General features: G+C 45.3%; 1 protein-coding gene across 14 annotated transcripts in view; it reads left to right on the top strand.

Moving 5' to 3' along the window:
• CELF1 (CUGBP Elav-like family member 1) overlaps positions 1-17,154 on the top strand; it is a 73,461-nt gene extending 56,307 nt beyond the window's left edge. For 12 of the 14 annotated variants that reach the window (XM_034645699.1, XM_034645689.1, XM_034645696.1 and 9 more), the window contains 10 exons: positions 469-603; positions 1,153-1,232; positions 1,562-1,723; positions 4,407-4,482; positions 5,963-6,091; positions 6,428-6,538; positions 7,267-7,452; positions 9,941-10,084; positions 10,651-10,817; positions 10,906-17,154. In XM_034645699.1, the coding sequence (XP_034501590.1) occupies positions 469-603; positions 1,153-1,232; positions 1,562-1,723; positions 4,407-4,482; positions 5,963-6,091; positions 6,428-6,538; positions 7,267-7,452; positions 9,941-10,084; positions 10,651-10,778 (1,151 nt within the window). In that variant the 3' untranslated portion in view covers positions 10,779-10,817; positions 10,906-17,154. The remainder of the gene's footprint in view (positions 1-468; positions 604-1,152; positions 1,233-1,561; positions 1,724-4,406; positions 4,483-5,962; positions 6,092-6,427; positions 6,539-7,266; positions 7,453-9,940; positions 10,085-10,650; positions 10,818-10,905) is intronic. The other 2 variants (XM_034645693.1, XM_034645692.1) reach the window with 2 other exon arrangements.
• The last annotated feature ends 1,453 nt before the right edge of the window (positions 17,155-18,607 follow it).

Genomic DNA, 18,607 nt, shown 5'->3' with positions numbered 1-18,607 from the left:
TAATCAGAAAAGGAAAGTGACAGTTAAACTCACTGAAAGGTGTATTTTGTTTCTCTTGTCATATCAGTTACGTGTGAAAACTTGTCCATTGGTACACTAGTACTGCTAGTAAGAACAAACTTCACTAAGTGCAAGATGCTGAATGCTTTGCGTTTAATACCTACAGCTACCTTTGAGATAAACATGGTTATCCCTGTTAATCAGAGGTGACAGTCATGGGATGGTTAAGTAACTTTCACAAGATCACAAAACTACTATATGTCATCTAAATGCTTCCAATTTTAGTTGTAAGGTACAACTGCTTATAAGAGGAGGTGCTAAATGATGAAAAAAATGTTTATCTTAGAATCCAGGTAATATGACATAGAGGCGTAGAGCTAGGATTCAAACACAGTCTGACTCCAGAGTCTGTGCTACACTACCTCTTGTAGTAATAATGTTCAAGTCTTTTGTGTTTTACTCTCTTAGCAGTGGAAGACAGGAAGCTGTTCATTGGTATGATTTCCAAGAAGTGCACTGAAAATGACATCCGAGTCATGTTTTCTTCATTTGGACAGATTGAAGAATGCCGGATATTACGGGGACCTGATGGCCTGAGCCGAGGTGGGTCATCTTTAGCTTTTAAAGATACTTAAATTTGGAGTCTCTTTTAGTTGGACCAGTGGAAACCAGTGATCCCTAACCAACATGGCCTTGTCATGATGGAGAGGTTGGGCTTCGTGTTGAAATCTAGGTCCCATCACGGCTCCTCCTAGCAGTTGATTCCATTAGAATTGTCCCAACCCCCTAAGGAGTCTACATTCTGCACTTCAGTTTCATGGGTTAAAATTGTCTATTTTTGTGCTTGGAGAGGTCCTTAATGCCAAAATGGAACACTTTCCTCTCAAGAGGAACTAGAGCATTGTGATTCCTCCTTTATCCCTTTATCAAGTACTTTCTTTCCTATTGTGCTTCCCTGGTTTTTCATGAAAGCACTTAGCACTGTTGTGATGTATCTGTCTCCTCCACTAGATCTTAAACTCCCTGAAGGCAGGAACCATAACTGTATTTACAGTTAGCATAGTACTTGGCACATAGTAGGTGCTTAGTAAATGTCTGTCAGCTAATTAATAAGCAAATGAATGAATGAGTTATTGACACTTCTCTTACCAGGTTGTGCATTTGTGACTTTTACAACAAGAGCCATGGCACAGACGGCTATCAAGGCAATGCACCAAGCACAGACCATGGAGGTAGGGAGCAGATGAATGAAAGGGAAAGTTCCTTAGCCTGAGAGTACTAGGAGAGTTGGCCATCAAAGCTCTGCAGCATGTACAGCATCTGATTGCCCTAAAGGTCAAGCAGGCTAAACATGTTAAAGTTAAAAAATGATGTTCTCTTTGAAATTAACATCAGAAGTAGCCCTTTTAAATTTGTCTTTCGCCACTTTTGTCTATCAGGAAGAGAGTCATTTGGCAGTGAATGAAATTAGAATGCATCCTGTGTGTGTCACTACAAAGGAGGATTTTTTTCCTTCACGTGGAAGGAGGAATTTGACCCTTTGGCTTTGGTGTTTTCATAGGGTTGCTCATCTCCCATGGTGGTAAAATTTGCTGATACGCAGAAGGACAAAGAACAGAAGAGAATGGCCCAGCAGCTCCAGCAGCAGATGCAGCAAATCAGCGCAGCATCTGTGTGGGGAAACCTTGCTGGTCTAAATACTCTTGGACCCCAGTATTTAGCAGTGAGTCTTTGTGGTTTGCTTTTTGCAGACTGTGCAAGCTCCCAGCTGTTTCTTCTTTTGCTGTCCCTAGCTAATAGATAAAATGGCATTTACGACTTTAACATGTCAGATTTTTTCATGAAACTTCAGGCAGTGCAATATTCTTTAAGTTATGTTAGTATATCCGTGTCACCATCTCTCTCTCTTTCTCTCTCTCTCTTTTCTCATCACACATCTTGGGTTATAGCTTGAGACTTCCACTACTATTAAAGTGAAATCCTGATTTCCTGTTATAAAGATTTAGCAATATCTCATATATATGTCCCTGTCCCTTTAGTTTTTTGAAAAGAAAATCTTGAGGGAATCTTAACTATCAAATATCTTTCTCTATTGTTCTTTCTCCCAGATGTAGAGGGCATCTTTAAAATACTTATTTGGGTCTTCCCTGAAGAGTATGATAAATGTTTCCTTCCGCTGACTGAGAGGTCAAGATGTTGACATGGACATTATTAAATGAGTATTACAGGTGTATATTTGAGTTTACTGCATTGTAAATGGATAGATCCTTTAATTTGAGCTCTCTTTTGTTGAGTTTGAGTCATGTAGTCAAAGGCTCCGGTTTGTTATTTAGATTTACTAGATCTATAATATATGTTACAAGGGATCATCACTGCTTTAAGTGTCTAGCACAACACACTTAAAACTATCTCATCTGTGAAGCTATCACTGAAGGAACATCAGTGGTGAAACCTTAGATTTGTATGGACAGTCCCAAAAATATACACATAAGAGTAATTACAGTCTTTCACTCCTCATTCTTTAAAACATTATTCTATACAGAAACAGAAGAAAGGCAATGATTTCTGTCCCTCAGTACTGAGTTTTGGCTAATTTGATGCCAGATATGGTCTTCATATTTCTAAAACATTAGAAGAAATCCCAGTTTTCCAGCTAGTATTTCTCTGAAGTCTCAAAAAGTGTAGATGGGGGGGTGCCTGGGTAGCTCAGTTAGTTAAATGTCTGCCTTTGGCTCAGGTCATGATGCTGGAGTCCCAGGACTGAGTCCTGCATTGGGCACCCTGCTCAGCGGGGAGTATGCTTCTCCCTCTGACCCTTCCCCCTTTCATGCTCTCTCTCAATTCTCTCTCTCTCAAATAAAATCTTAAAAAAAGATCATCACACACCATTTTAAAAAATGTAGATGGTTCATATATCTCAGCAGATTAAATTGTTCCTTAGTGCTAGAACGTTGGTTTTAAGTTCAGAAAATTCGGAGAGATTTTATTTTAGTCTTTTGCCAAAATGATAATATGTTGAAAATGATCTCCATGATATGCATTTGCTTTTCTTAGAGAGTTTTGAAGCTCTTTTTAGGGAAGACTCCCATTTTTATTGCCATTGCTGTATCCAGCAGTGCGTGATGGTACTTGTTGAGAGCTCTGGTCTGTTTTAGTTAGACATGATCCCTGCCCTCAGAGCTGTTCGCACTTAGGGAGGAGATGAAGGTGCCAAGTACAGTATGCACAGTCCACCAGTTGGAACTGAGCACATTGCCCAAGGTATTTCAGATAAAAATAAAGACATGTGGGTGTATAAATGGTATATTATCATTAATTAGGAGGTTCTTTCTGGAATAGGAGGACTTTGAACCTGATCTCTTTTGGACTAGAGCAGTGGTTCTTAATTTTTGTGGGGTGTGGACCCCTCTGAAAGGTTGATAAAAATTATGTGCGTGCACATTTTCTTCATTCTATATCAGAGGTTTGTGGGCCTCCTGAAACCTGTGTGGACTAAAGGGGTTTATGTTGACAGAGGAACCAGGTCAGGTGTTTATGGGAATGAGCAACGGGTTGAATAAGGGATCCAGAAACAAGAGTATCAGTTGTCCATAAGGAAAAGTGATTGGCTTTGAATGGAGCAAAGGTTTTCAGCAGGTTTGTTAGACAAAGGTTGCTGTATGTTGAGATAGTGAATAAGGTCCTAAAGATCTGTAAGCTCATGGACAGGCCCTCTTGTTTTATTTGTTAGGGGACGACCATTGAGAGAGAATATACACTGGACTGATATGTCAGTCTGTCAATCATTTGGTCATCTGCAGCAGTGGAGACCAGTTTGTGGGGGAGGAGATAAATGGGGCTGGGTGGATGTTTGGAGAGCGTGGAAAGACTGATTAGTCATGGGTCCGCTGTGACCAGCAAAGAATGACTCCAAGAAATAACCTGAAATGGTTACAGTTGATATTTAAAATAGTTGTGTGACGTAGAAATTGGGTATATAGATGGAAACAATCTGCAAAAATAAGATGTGTGGCCCAGACTAGGGAGAACTTGGGAGAGAGGAACTAGAAGTGGCGGTCATCCATTTGCGGACGCTCATTGCAGTGGATCGCATAGCTGCTTGAATTGAGCTTAGTTCTCCTCTCTCCTCCTGTCCTCTGCTGTGCTGCCTTCTGTTGCCCAGGGACTTGAGCCTGGCTCAGTACTCAGTGAATGTAGCTGTCTTCTGGGCCAGGGCTTTAGCTGTGTCGTACTGTCCTGTGCTGTCATCAGCCTCATGTTTCTGTTGTGTTGGCTTGGGTTCTTGTCTTCAACTCTCTTCTCTCTGGGGGCCTCTGCACTCTCGCTTTGCTGTGCTGTAGAGTTATCCCAGATGCAGAACCAGCCCTCACTCTCACTCTTGTTCTGTTTTTTGGTGTAATGTCTAGCTTTATTTGCAGCTCCTTCAGCAGACTGCCTCCTCTGGGAACCTCAACACCCTGAGCAGCCTCCACCCAATGGGAGGTAAGTGTTTCGCTGCTGTGGAGGAGCAGCGGCAAGCAGGCCACCAGACCCAGCTAACAACAGTCTGAGAGTTTTGCACCGTTTGTACGGAAAACAAATGTTTTCCCGCTCATTACATAAACCTAACGTAAGATGAACATCTCAGGACTCACCTGCCTTGTCTCTGGAAGGTGGCTCTTCTAGTTGCTGATACAAGTTTGCTCTGGGGTTGTCTTATGCTCCCCACCCCTTTAACTCTCTGTTGAGGAGGAAGGTGGAGAAGAGCTGTTAGCACGACTATCTGAGGCCATTCTGATAAGGAGAAAATTGCAGGAACTCTTGTTTTCCCCAATAAAGTGACTTCCAGTGACTCTTTGAAGCTCAAGAAGGCATCCATGCAAATGGCTTACCCAGAAACTGCTAGAACCTAGGCAGTTAGTTTACCTCTGTGTCTTATACATGTTATTTCTTAGATGAATTACCTTTTGTTGCTATTAACGTGCATGGAAAACTTAATTGACAGATACCTGAGTTATGACAAACTGGGGCTCCATAGACAAACTTGAAGATGGGGCTGTCAGACAAGTTAGTGGAGGTGGGGAGTGAAGCATTTCCAGAGCCCCCTGCCCCTGCCCCTTCTGCAGTGGACTGAGGCTCTGCAAGTGCAGTTGAGAAAGGGGTAGTCTTAGGTGGACTGCATTTTGCTGTTTGAGAAATCCTGATAGTGGTTCACTTTGTCTCAGGGACTTGGAGTTTGCTCTGTTTTTGGAAATTTGCTAGATTGTAAATCTGTGTTGTAGTTTAGTTTTTATTCTTGCTAACTCTTCCCCCCAACCACCACCAACCGTGTGCTTTTATATCATCTAGTAAATGGTCTGCAACACAGTGTCAGTGCAGTTCAGATTTCTTGCTCCTTTTAACTGTTGCTTGGAGGTTTTTTCCCTCGGTGTTTTTCTCTCCTCCTTCTGATGAGTAATCTGCTCTTCAAGTGGTGGTTTTTCTTTAGTCTTTCTCCTGTTGCTTTCCTCACGTGCATCCTCCTGTGTCATTACCCCCTTGGCCACCTGGATCCTGCTGCATTTTCTGTCTGTCCACCTCCATCGGAAAGAGCAAATCCCCTATAAAGTATGAGTGAGGGGCTCAGATGTAGTTCCATTCTGTGCCACAAGTTTTGTTGTTTGTTCTCTTGGACACCTGGCTTTGTGGTAGACCACAGACCTTACCCTCTCTTGGTTTCCTGATTACCAGTCCCTGTTATGAATATTCACGTGGGGTGGCATGCTATTGGATTGGATATGTCTTCTCTGGAGGAAATGATGTCAAGGTTCTTAATGCGTTGAGTGATACCTGAGTCTTTTTTAGAGCTTTGTAGTGTTGCTTGTAAGGCTTATCTAGAATAGTTCCTCTTTGGGACCAGCCTTCACCAGTGTGTGCTGTCATTGCTGGAACGGATACAAGGAACCCTTATGTGCTGGCTCATCTCTTGCTTTGGATATTGCAGGGTTAAATGCAATGCAGTTACAGAATTTGGCTGCTCTAGCCGCTGCAGCTAGTGCAGCTCAGAACACACCAAGTGGTACCAGTGCTCTCACTACATCCAGCAGTCCCCTCAGCGTACTCACCAGTTCAGGTAAGTGTGCCGGTGGAACTAACATGCCCTTGTCTGCCTTGGGCAGACAATCCCCAGAGAGGGGTCTGTCATTCTGGAGAGTAGTTAACATCTATTTCCAAAGGGGTCAGACTATGAACAATTAATTTTCACATGTCATTTTCTGACTTAATCTCGTAATTTTTAGTTTGTTACAGCTGTCATTTGACTTTATGTCCTGTTGTGACAGTTATTGAAATCAGTAACTGAAAACCTCTTTATGAAGAGAATACTTTAGTATCGGTCTTGTGCTTTGGTTCCCGTTGACGCGTGAAGCAAGTGTTGGCTCGAGTTTAACACCCAGGTTTCTGATCACAGGGTCCTCACCGAGCTCTAGCAGCAGCAGCTCTGTCAACCCCATCGCCTCCCTTGGAGCCCTGCAGACATTAGCTGGAGCAACGGCGGGCCTCAATGTCAGCTCTTTGGCAGGTGAGAGACAGCCCCTGGATGTCATCAGGCCATTCGTTGTGTAGGTAGCACATTTTAAACAATCCTGGTAGGTCACCATTAGAATGAACAGGGTGGCCCGGTAAAATTAGAAATAATCACAAGATTTTAAGTCAGACCTGAGTTAAATCCCACCTCTGCCTCTTAACTAGCTGTAACATAATACCACCTTTCTAAGGTCATTTTCTCATCTGCGAAGTGGGAAGAGAACACTTTGAGGGTTGTTAAGTAAATAAGAACATAGGTGAAGTGCTGAGCACATGGCTTAGTACAGTGTCAGGCATGGAGAATGTATTCAAATATTCGCTGCTGTTTTGACAATAGGGTTTACCCACATCTTGTCCTAGAACACACACCTTTTAGCACCCAAACCTGGGATGCTTATCTTACTGCATTCCAACTCTTGTGTGGGAAGGTGGCAGAAAAGTCAAAGAGAAAATGGAGTAGGTCATGTGTAAGTGGTATCACTTCATGCAGAGGTTGGGAAAAGAGAATGGGTAGAGCCACACGTGGGTGTGGCATTTTTTTTAATGTTCCCATGAGAGATGAGGCCTGGGGAGTGTCCTGAGATCTGACCAGTCAGATGGGTGGTCCTCCTCAGGGCGGAGCTGAGAGAGAGCGAGAAAGAGAAAAGGGAGAACTTTGGAGTTTCTTTTTGGTGCCACTGGAGTCTTTGCAATGTGTTAACCCTGCTCTTCCCCACCACCAAGGGATGGCTGCATTAAATGGTGGCCTGGGGAGCAGTGGCCTTTCCAACGGCACCGGGAGCACCATGGAGGCCCTGACGCAGGCCTACTCGGGAATCCAGCAATACGCTGCTGCAGCACTCCCCACTCTATACAACCAGAACCTGTTGACACAGCAGAGTATTGGTGCTGCAGGAAGCCAGAAGGAAGGTGAGTAGAGAAGGGAGGCTGCAGTTCAGGGTGGAGGTGGTGGGGGGGGCGGATTACACTACCTGCTGCAGAGATGAAGGCAGGGCAAAGGCCAGGAGGACCATTCAACCACTCAGACCGATTCCCTTTCTTTGGCAGTGTCAAAGGTAGACTGATAAGCTCTGTAAACTGTACTCTGCTGTCTGGATGTGGCTCAGAACCTATGTTTGCCCTCCTGTGATGAGGCTGCAGGCTTTAGATGAAGAAACATACTGACCTTACTGTGTGACAGCATTTCATAGTCTTTTTGTTGTTGTTAGGAAGTCATCTTTGTGGATTACAAATTTGTCAGAGGAGGGGCGCCTGGGTGGCACAGCGGTTAAGCGTCTGCCTTCGGCTCAGGGCGTGATCCCGGCGTTATGGGATCGAGCCCCACATCAGGCTCCCCTGCTATGAGCCTGCTTCTTCCTCTCCCACTCCCCCTGCTTGTGTTCCCTCTCTCGCTGGCTGTCTCTCTCTCTGTCAAATAAATAAATAAAATCTTTAAAAAAAAAACAAAACAAATTTGTCAGAGGATATTTTCTGTCTGGGTGTCCCTTTTAAGCCCTGTTGTTTGGCATTTTCCTCATTTTCTAACCTCTGTTTTTCCTAATTGAGGACACACTGAAGGTGTTGGGACAGAAAGAGTTATGGCTCATGTATTGGTGAATTGGGAAGTGTGTAATGATACTAAATTCAGGAGAGACTTTCTAGGCAGAAGGAGGCCTGACAGTGGTTCGTATGAATACAGAGTCCTGTTGACACTTCTGTTCTCGTAGTTGACTGGATTTCTGTAGCCAGAACCTGCACGGTTTAAGCACTAATGTGGGGGAAAGACACGTATCCTCTCTTGCCATGGCAACGAGGATTCCTGGTATAGTGCGTCATCACCTGCTCTGAATCAAGACGCTTCTGTGCCCTAGGATGTGGTAGTGGGGGAGCTGAATGAACTGAGGAGACAGACAATAAAGCAGGAAAAGCATGAGATGTTCCACATGGTGCTCTAAAGACTGATGAATGGGAAAGAGGGATGGAGTGTGCCGGAGGCACAGCATTTTGTGTAGAATGGTCAGAGGTCTCTAATTTGACATTTAAGCAGAGTCCGGAGAAAGTAAAGAAGCAATGCATGTATCTAGAGGAGGGAGAGTAATGGGGGCAGAAGAACACCAGGTGCAAAGGCCCTGAGGCAGCACTGTTCTGTCATATGTTTGGCAACAGCAGGGAGGCCGGGTGGCTGGAAAATGGCTGGACTTTAATTGTAATAAGGCTTCTTTGGTTAGAAAGTTATTGAGCATAAGTGGTTAGAAAAGGAAAGCATAGGGGCGCCTGGGTGGCACAGCGGTTAAGCTTGTGTACCCTCTCTCGCTGGCTGTCTCTATCTCTGTCGAATAAATAAATAAATAAAATCTTAAAAAGAAAGCATATTCTTTTTTTAAAGATTTTATTTATTTATTTGACAGAGATAGAGACAGCTAGCGAGAGAGGGTACACAAGCAGGGGGAGTGGGAGAGGAAGAAGCAGGCTCATAGCAGAGGAGCCTGATGTGGGGCTCGATCCCGTAACGCCGGGATCACGCCCTGAGCCGAAGGCAGACGCTTAACCGCTGTGCCACCCAGGCGCCCCACATATTCTATTTTTGAGCTCAGTGTTAATCATAGGCACTTTTTAAAATGTAATTTCTTTTTATTGAGGTGCACTTTACGTAATGGTAAAATTCACCCTTTTGGGAATATATAGCTCTGTGAGCTTTGATGAACGCATACAGTCATGTAACCACGTTCACAGGTAGAGAATGTTTCCATCACCCCCGGAAATTCCCTCATGTCCCTTTGTAGTCATTCCCTACCCCCACCTCCTGCCTTGCAACTGCCAGTCTCTTTGCTGTCCCAGTAGTTTCTAGCACAGTTTTGAAACCTGTTTTGTTAGTAGTCTCTTTCTACCTCTTTTTCTGTGTTTCTGTACAAGCCTTTAGTCTCTGGTTTTATTGCACCACACAAGAGTCTGCCTACTTTATTGTCCCCGCACTCACTCCTCCCACAAGGTTGAATTCTGATACCCTCAGTGGGAAGGAGTCTTTCAGTGATTGCTCTTCAGTTTCCTGTTTTGTATTTGGAGAATCTTTAGTTCTCCAAATGAATTTGTTTGTTAGGACACAGACAGGTTCTGTTTTTTGTTTTTAAAGATTTATTTATTTGAGAGCGAGGGGGAGAGAGAGAGGCAGAGCAGAGGGAAGGGCAGAGGGAGGGAATCCTTAACCAGACTCCCTGCAAAGCTCATTGCGGGGGCTCAATCCCAGGATCCTGAGATCATGATCTGAGCCGACTGCTTAACTGACTAAGCCACCAGGTGCCCCGGGATACAGACAGTTTTAACACAGGTGGAAATGAGAAACAGTGGTGGGGGCGGGGGGGGGAGGGGAGTGAGGGTAAGCTTGACACTGATGCCTTTTCCATCAATGGGTATTTTGAAGGTCCAGAGGGAGCCAACCTGTTCATCTACCACCTGCCCCAGGAGTTTGGAGATCAGGACCTGCTGCAGATGTTTATGCCCTTTGGGAATGTCGTGTCTGCCAAGGTTTTCATAGACAAGCAGACAAACCTGAGCAAGTGTTTTGGTATGTTGGCTTCTCTGCTGGGGTTGGGAGGGTTAAGTATCGTTAACCACTGAGAATGAGAAGGGGCTGACAGCAGCAAGAACTGGGTTTGAGTTTGGGTTACTATTTAACTTTGAGTTGGGCGGGTAATATGACCTGTTGTTGAGCCTCAATTTTTTCATTTCTGTAGCAGGGATGGTGGGTTTCTACCCACATTGTTGTTCCAGAGGTTTAAAAATACATATATATATATACATATATATATATATGTTATATATATATGTATATGTATATATATATGTATATATATATATACGTATATATATATATGTGTATATATATATATATATATGTATATATATATATAGAAATAGCTTGGTCAGAAAACTTTAAAAGTGCCATGTAGATGTCAAGTGGTACAGTCAGGAACCTAATTTATCTCATTTCATATAATTTCTGGACTTGTTGTCCCTGCTGAGAAATTTGGGATTTCAACCTCTGCTCATAAGGTGTCTCCTGTGTAAGGAGGACTCAGAATCTCTTTGCCTCATCATGTCCCTCATCCACGGTTCTGCTTGGACACACAGGTTTTGTAAGTTACGACAATCCTGTTTCGGCTCAAGCTGCCATCCAGTCCATGAACGGCTTTCAGATTGGCATGAAGCGGCTTAAAGTGCAGCTCAAACGTTCGAAGAATGACAGCAAGCCCTACTGAGCGTGCTCCCCTCTGAGACTGGAGTGAGAGGGTCTTCTGGTAAGTGGGGGAGGAGCACCCTTAATGATTCGAAGCCCTAAGGCTGTGTGTTGACAGCCCTGGACCCTGATCCCTGCCACTCTCGCAGGCACAGCTTGCCCTGAAGACTCGGCTACTGCCTTCTGTGGGAGTTTCGCTTCGTACAGAGGACGAGTTTGTGCTTTGGTTTCCAGTGTTTTACTTTGGAGTTTAGGTGCCATATCCTGAGTTTTTTTCTTTATTTAAAGTTTGCTGTGTTTGTAACCAGTGTGTGTTGAGAAGGACCAACATCAAACTGCCCTGGGGGAGGAGGGGGAATGGAGAAACATTAAAAAAGAAGATCAGAGCTTTCCCCAAACTACCCCAAGAGAGAGGACTGAGTGAAACCAAAAACTGACCCCAGAATCTACCTTAGCACAGGAGTGGGTGAAATGAGAACTGGCGCCCAAGAGCCTTGGGGGGCGGAGACAGGGCTGCCTTTGGAGGTGAGGAGAGTTGACCCATAGCCAGCAGCCCCGGGAGCTGGAAACTGAAGCACCTTCCTGCCTGCCGAGTTCTTGCCACCTGTGTTTCAGATTCTTGTGCAAGATTTCTTCTCCTCTTCCCAAGAAGGGGATGACAGTTCTCTGGGAATAAAGCACCTGTTAAATTAGCCTGACATATGCAAAAAGCAGGGAGACATCACCCGTTACCGGCTTTTCCAGCCACCCATTGGTGTTAGATTAGCTCTGCCTGGCTGGTGGCTGGCTGTTAGGAAAAAGCAGCCAGTCAGAGAGGTCGTTTTTAGTTTATTTCAACACCACACGGCCCATTTCTAACAGGTCCCTTTAAACAAGGCCTCTAGGGAAAACACTGGTTTCCTTCCTTGTAGTTGACCACAACAAAGAGTGTCACTTCCATCCCAAGGCACAGTTTCTCTTGAGGATAAATCAAAGAAGGGCTTATAGAATCTAGCTGAAGGGGGCATCTCTCCTGAGCAGAGTGATCAAAAGCCATTGAATTAGGGGAGGAGGAGGAGCCTGCTTCCTGGTGTACCTGATCAGAAGGTCTCTTTAAGCCAGAGTGCTGCATTTGTCAGTGGCCAGCACTTACTACTTAAGAGGATGAGAAATATACGCCTGCCTCCTTGGTTGGGGGGTCCCAGATGTAGTATTACCCCCAAGACCCCTTTTCTCACCCCTCCAGCCCCTTCTGCTCTTGGGGACAGAGGAGACAACAGGACGTTTACAGCCCCCATGTGGATTTAGTGTTCATTTACCTCAGTATTACCATGTTCATTTTCGTCCTCGTGCTTACAGTTAGCTCCCTGCTGCCTCCCACAGGTCTTACTCTGGCTCTTGCCTGTGACCCATACAGCGTCTGGGCCCTGCCTCTGCTCCAAGAAATGCTGTGGGGGTGGAGAGCCAGAAAGGACGTGCTGTTGGGAGTGTGCAGCTGGGCAGAGGTAGCCCTGTGGGATCTGACTCTTAGCCAAGGCCAGGGACTGGGTCCCTGGGATCTTAAACCTCACAAACATCAGTCCTGACCCCTAGCAGCAGAGATGAGATTAAAGGGGTTGGTTTGGTATTAAGTCAGTTGGGGGGCTCTCTCCTTGTCATGCTGTCCGTTTGGGTCACAGACAGGGATTGACCGTCTTGCTGTTGTGCAGGTAGTTTGGTGGTGTTGGATTATCCCATTGACGCAGGGACAGCTGTTCCCTTCTCATAGTGATATCTTGGGTCTGTTGTCCTCTAAGAGACATGAAACATACTTCTTAAGCTGAACCACGTAAACTTGAATTCCGCGCACTGGGAGAAATGTGTCCTGTGTTTCAAGGATAAAACTGTTCCAAAGGCTTCCAGGGTCATGATGGGATTTTTTAAATAAATGCAAAAAATAAAAATAAAAAAGAAAAAAGAAAAAAAGAAAAAAATGCTAGGTTGGGGAGGCGCTGTTCTGAATCCCAACCGGCTGGAACCAAGAATGTCGTTTCTATTTTTATAGAAGTTTTATACAGCTCCGGGGTGGAGAATATTTATTACCTAAATTATATCTCTGGAAAAGGCCAGGATTTTGTAGAATCCAGAATGTGATTGTTGTACACACAGGGTGCTGTGTATGATTGAAACTACTGACTCTCTGTGGCCCGTTTGCAGCCCAGCTAATAATCTGCCAGAGGGGAAGGAGTTAATGCTGTGAATTGGCAGAGGAGAGAGCTGTGCTCCCCAGGGTGCTGCCGGTGCTGCAGTGATAGCTGACCTTCTGTTCTGTCTTCCTCCTTGGCCATCGTGGGGTTTTCCAAAGCCCAGAATTCCACTCCCTTCCTACTTTCTCTCCCCTCCTCCTTCTTCCTCCATTTCACTATTATTTGTCCTGGCCTCTGGGACCTTATGAAACACCTTTTCAAATAACATGAAAGGCAAAGGTGCAATCAGCCTGCCTTTGATAGCGGACCCAGAGGTTTCATACCTGCTTGTGGGTTCCTTTTTCTAAAAGGAGGGTGTGCCGCAGCAGAGCCCCGAGCTGCCATAGCAGCCAGCTGGTGAGACCAGGCACTTCTCTCTGCTCTCCTCTCCCCTGCCCAGTGAGTGAGCATAGTAGCACTGCCCTTGAGCACAGTTCTCTCCCCAGGCAAAAGATGGTTTGTGAAGAAGCTGCTCCCCTACAAGTCTCATGGTGTGGAAGGGTTCAGCTCGGAGAGTGGAGACTAGCAGTCAAGTCTTAATACTTTTCTGTTGTGTGGGGGTTTCACTTACATAAATGTGTTTTCTGCCTATAGTTTTGTTTCTTACTTGGGTTTCATCATGAAATTGATTTGCCTTGAATGCAGCCAGACACTGTCTCCTGGGTCCCACATGAGTGGCCAGGGCCTGCACGGAAGCTAAGAGCTTGGATTTCTGGAAACAAAAGGCCATCCCCATAGAATTGAGGAGAAATCCTGGCCCTCTCCCCTAGAGAGTTTCCCCCACCCCAGCCATTGTCTTATGCTTTGTTCTGGGTATGGGGAGGGGAGAGGCTGGAGCTCTGCTCCACCAGAGACCTATCTTCTCCTAGTGCTATGGACTTGTTTGGGCGCCTCAGGGGAAATCCAAGCCTTAGGTTCCCTTCTGTCTCTGGCATTTGGATGTTTTCTTGGTGTCCTCCATGTCCTTTTTGACTTTTCCCTGTGTCCATTGTTAGCATGTGCAAAAGTTCCCTGTCATTACCCAGCCCCCGCCCCGCCCGCCTCCTCATTTCAGGGCTGTACACAGTGAGTGTTCCTCCTCTCTCTCTCTCTCTGTTTGGATGTATTGCTCTGTGTAACTCAGTGGGTCTCCCTCTTTCTGGTTTGTTTTTTTTTCTAGATTCCTGCCGTTTGTTCATCGTTGTGCCTAAAGCATGTCGATGTGGCGTCAAGTACATCGTCCAAATCCCTGTCTCTTCAGCTTCTCTGATGCTTGAACTCTCACCTTTGACCTTGTGTTGACCTTTGATGCTGACGTGTATTTTTATTATGTTTGTTTCTTTCTTTGTTATCTCTTTTTTCTTTTCCTTTTTTTTTTCTTTTGTGCTGCCAAATTGGTTTTGCTAGAACGACTGCTGAAGGGGAAATATTTAAACTTGCATTTGAATATAAAAAAAAATCTATTTTTCTAGAACTTCATAAGATAACCACTTGATTTTGTGATTCCAATTCTTTGTAACTGTCTTCAGAGCAGCCCTACTAGCACATACCGCGTGGTGTTTGTATTTCTGTGAACACACAGCCAGTCCGTTTCTAGGCTTTGTTTCTCTGTGTGCTTAGTTTTAAAGACAACTTTGAAGTAAACAATGAAATAAAAGATGTCACTAAAACCTTTGAGGCTCCTGAGCACATTTTGCTGATACAGTTTGTGGGGCTTGAGGAGACCGCATGTGTTCTTTTGTTTTTCTGAGTTCTCAACTGCAGAAAACACCTGAACCCCCTTTCCTTTTTGACCGCAGGCTGCAGTTTGGGCCCCAGCCAGCCTTTTTTCTTTTTCTTTTGTGGTTCTTCCCTGTAGTGACCCTGCAGGGAGCCTTCAGATCCCTCTGGCCCCTTCCCCTCAGCCCCGCTGTGCCCACCTCCATGCTTGTTCCTACAGTCTCCACAGCAAAATGTGATGCTTTGATTTTTGTTTTTGTTTTTGTATTGTTTTTGTGTTTTTGCTTTGAAATTTTTCCTTTCCTACTAAGATTATGCCCAGAAAAAACAAGTTTTGCATGTTTCCTGCTGTTTCTTCACACCTTCGTATATATCACCTTCACCTCTCTGTTTTCTATAGTTTGTGCAAAAACTGACCGATTTAAAAGGGTTTCAAAGAAGCTGTTTTAAATTGTTGTGGGGTTGATTATTTTTTTCAAGATTGTATTGTTTTATTTTGAAGTGGCAAACTTTCTCCTCTATTGCCCTTAGAGCGTTTGCCTGTGCACTTAGACTGTCACCTCATGTGGCCTCCAGGCCTCGGCCGCGGCGGCGGGGTGGGGTGGGGGGGCAGGAGGCTGGCTGCTCTGCTCAGAGATGGGTGGGAAGGGAGCCTGGAGAGGCATGAAGCAGAGATAGAACCCAGAAGGTGGCTGTGGGGGTTGGGGGTGGGGGGCGGGCAAGAGGTTTAGTGCATTAGGGGTAGCGAGTGCCCCTTAGCCCCAAAGAAGGAAGGTGCTCTTAACCACTTGGAGGAGGCCATCCGTGCACTAAGCGGCAATATACCTGCCAGCGCTTTTCCTAGGTGACAAGCACAATACCACAGTCTTCACACTGTTTACAGCCCTGGACACCAACTACCCCACACTGGCTCTTCACCACAGCTCTGCTCTTGCTTAGCTAGTGGGGTGGGGGTGAGGGCAGGGATTTCTTTTTCTTCTTTTTTTTTTTTTTAATTGAGTGAAGAGCCAAATAGCTACTGTCCCTGGGTGCCAGGCAAGCCAGTTTCTTGGTTCCCTGAAGGGAACTTGCTCTCCTCTCTTGTGGCACCATCCAGCCTCAGGGTCTTAGGGACTTTTGAGTAAGAATGTGAATGGTGGAGGGAGAGGCCAGAGGAGACTAGAGGTCAGCAGGGTGGATCTGTGGAGGTAAGAGGTTGCAGAGGGAGGAGCTTGTGATGGATTCCACCCAGACCTAAGCTGCTGGTGGGTGGGAGAGCTGGGAAGTAGGATTATCCAGGGAAGGGTGGAGAGGGGGTAGCCAAGGGACTGGGGGGGGAGGGGGTGGGGAAGGTAGAAGCACTGTTATCATCATCCATGCAGGGGTTGATGAAGGAAGGGATCCTGGCAGAATTTCTGCTCTGGGACCCACAGGTTGCCTAGTATTCTGCTTGAGGGCACTCTTACTAGGAAGAAAGGGCAGCCAAATGGAGACCCAGTGTATGGTAGGCTGCTTAATTTCCTGGAAGGGGTGATTGGGTGGAAAGAGGCCAGGAACCCCAGCCTGAGCTAGACTGCCGTGCACCCCACAGTCTGACTGCACAGAGCCGCCTCTGTTGGCAGAAGGCGCTGAGGCTCCCCTTCCTGTGTATTCAGAATCCGTGTTTGCCAATATATTTTGCTTTCAATTCCAAGAGGAGCTCTGGGAAAACCTGTGGATAAAACCAAATGCCAAACGTTGGACGTTGTTTCCTTTTCCTTTTCTCTCTCTGATTGTTTTAATTGTTCTGTGGTGGTTTTAATGGATTTGAGACCCTGGAGCGGCAGCTGCCTTTCTGATTTCCAGCTGCTTTTTGTGAATAATTTAAAAAGAAAAAAAAAAAAAGAAACTTTACATTTTGGAGACAAACCTGTGTGAGTTTTTTATTGGTACAAACGTTGTATTTAACACTAGGGGTTTTGTACAGTTTTTTGCCTTTTCTACTAGAAAACAATGTAAAGTGATTTCACAATGTGAAGAGAAAAAAAAATTGCCACTATGACCAAACGCACAGTCTGTTCTGCAGCAACAACGGGATTCAATCAACTCAAAAGTCGTGATTCAGCCGTAGAAATGCTTTTCCTTTACCTTGTTTGAGCTTTTCCTTTCTTTCCTGTTTTGATTTGCAAAAGAAAATGTCTTTTTTGTGTGAACTTGTGTTGTACTATGTAGAAAATTATGGATTTTACTTTAATGGTTTAAAAAAAAAAAAAGGCAAGAAGAGCCTTTGTCGCTTTTCTGACCTGATCACAGAGTTTGTGTAGTGGATTAAAAAAGAAAAAAAATTGTTACAAGTTTGGAGCAAGGGAGTATGTGTTTAAAAGGAATCTCCTTCCTTTTTTGTGTGTTTTTCCTTTTGTCCCAATGGGGAACCTAAATCTGTTTTAATTGCACAGACACACGGACAAAAAGTCATTTTGTATCTGCCAAGTGTGGTACCTTCCTTTGTTTATTTGCTATTAAACTGTTTGAGAAGAACTGATGTTGTGTTCAGAGTTGTTACTGATTGTTGGGGTGGTCATTGGGGTCCTTGGAGCTGGTGCGGGTTGGTGGCATCCCTGAGGAACGGGTGGGGATCCGGAGAAGGTTTCATTTTGGTGTGCCGGTTTCATGCAACCGAACCCACCTAAGCCTCCTGCAAGGACATAATTTCCCTCAGAAAACTACCTTCTCCTTCATCCTCCATTCTTCTAACAACGTCCCTGCTGACACAGGAGCACCTTCAGACTTCTTTGGCAACCTTAATTTTTGTGCTTCTTCCATTGCTAGTATAGGGGCTGCCATATTGCAGACTTGGCCAAACTTGTGACTGCAAATCCCCTCTCTGGGCTGAGGAGTTTCTGTGCCGCAGGGGGCGGCCTACCAGCACGGAGTCCCGGAGCAGGGGACTCTTCCTCTCTGGGCCTTTCATGCTCCACCCCAGAGTGGTTCAGCAACTCCCCCTCCCCTCATCCTGAGCTCAGAACAAGGTCATAGAAGGGTATTTCTAAGATTAACTTTACTACTTACTAATTCTAGATCAGTCTCCAAGTGAAGCCCAACACCTGAGTCTCAGGCATCCAAGAACTGCAGGCTCAACCCTGGGCTGGGAGTCTAGAGGCTTACAACCAGCACACGGCCTGTGCGGTGTGGCCAGGCCTCAGGCTCCTCGGAGTCCCTCTTTGTGGGGTGTGTCTGGACGAGCATGTCTCAGTGGGAGTTGCACGGGGTACTAGCCCATGAAATGTTCTATGAAGTAAGAGTTATTTGGGAATAGTGCTTTCTCATTTGGTTTCATTAAAAATAAGTTTAAAAGATAGAGACTCCTGGGTGGCTCAGTTGGTTAAGGGTCTGCCTTCAGCTCAGGTCATGATCCCAGGGTCCTGAGATCGAGCCCTACATCAGGCTCCCTGCTCAGCAGGGGAGTCTGTTTCTCCCTCTCTCTATCCCCGCTCATGCTCTATCTTGCTAGCTCTCCCTCTCAAATAAAATCTTTAAAAAATTTTTAGAGGGAAAATTTTGTATTACTCTGTAGTAATTATCCTAGCTAATGTTCATTGTTTACCACAGTGCTATGGGAAACACTTGATATATGTTGCATGTTTTAATCTTTATAACATCCCTGGGAGGGAGCTACTCTTCCCATCCCCGTTTTGTAGATGAGCAAACTGAGGTTAAAAGAAATTGAGTTGGGGCGCCTGGGTGGTGCAGTCGGTTAAGCGTCCGACTCTTGGTTTCAGCTCAGGTTGTGACCTCAGAGTCTTGAGGTGAGGCAGGGCTCTTTGCTGAGTGTGCAGTCGGCCTGAGATTACCTCTCCTTCCTCTGCCCCTCCTGCTGGTGTTCTCTCTCTCTCTCTCAAAATAAATAGTAAAAAAAAAAAAAAAAAAAAGGAATTGTGTTGCCTGTTAGAAAGTGGTGTGCACCGAGAATCAACCCAGGTCTCCCCACCTC

The sequence above is a fragment of the Ailuropoda melanoleuca genome, chromosome 16 (genome assembly GCF_002007445.2).
Source record: "Ailuropoda melanoleuca isolate Jingjing chromosome 16, ASM200744v2, whole genome shotgun sequence".
Lineage (NCBI taxonomy): Eukaryota > Metazoa > Chordata > Mammalia > Carnivora > Ursidae > Ailuropoda > Ailuropoda melanoleuca.
This window is presented reverse-complemented; position numbering and strand designations above follow the sequence as displayed.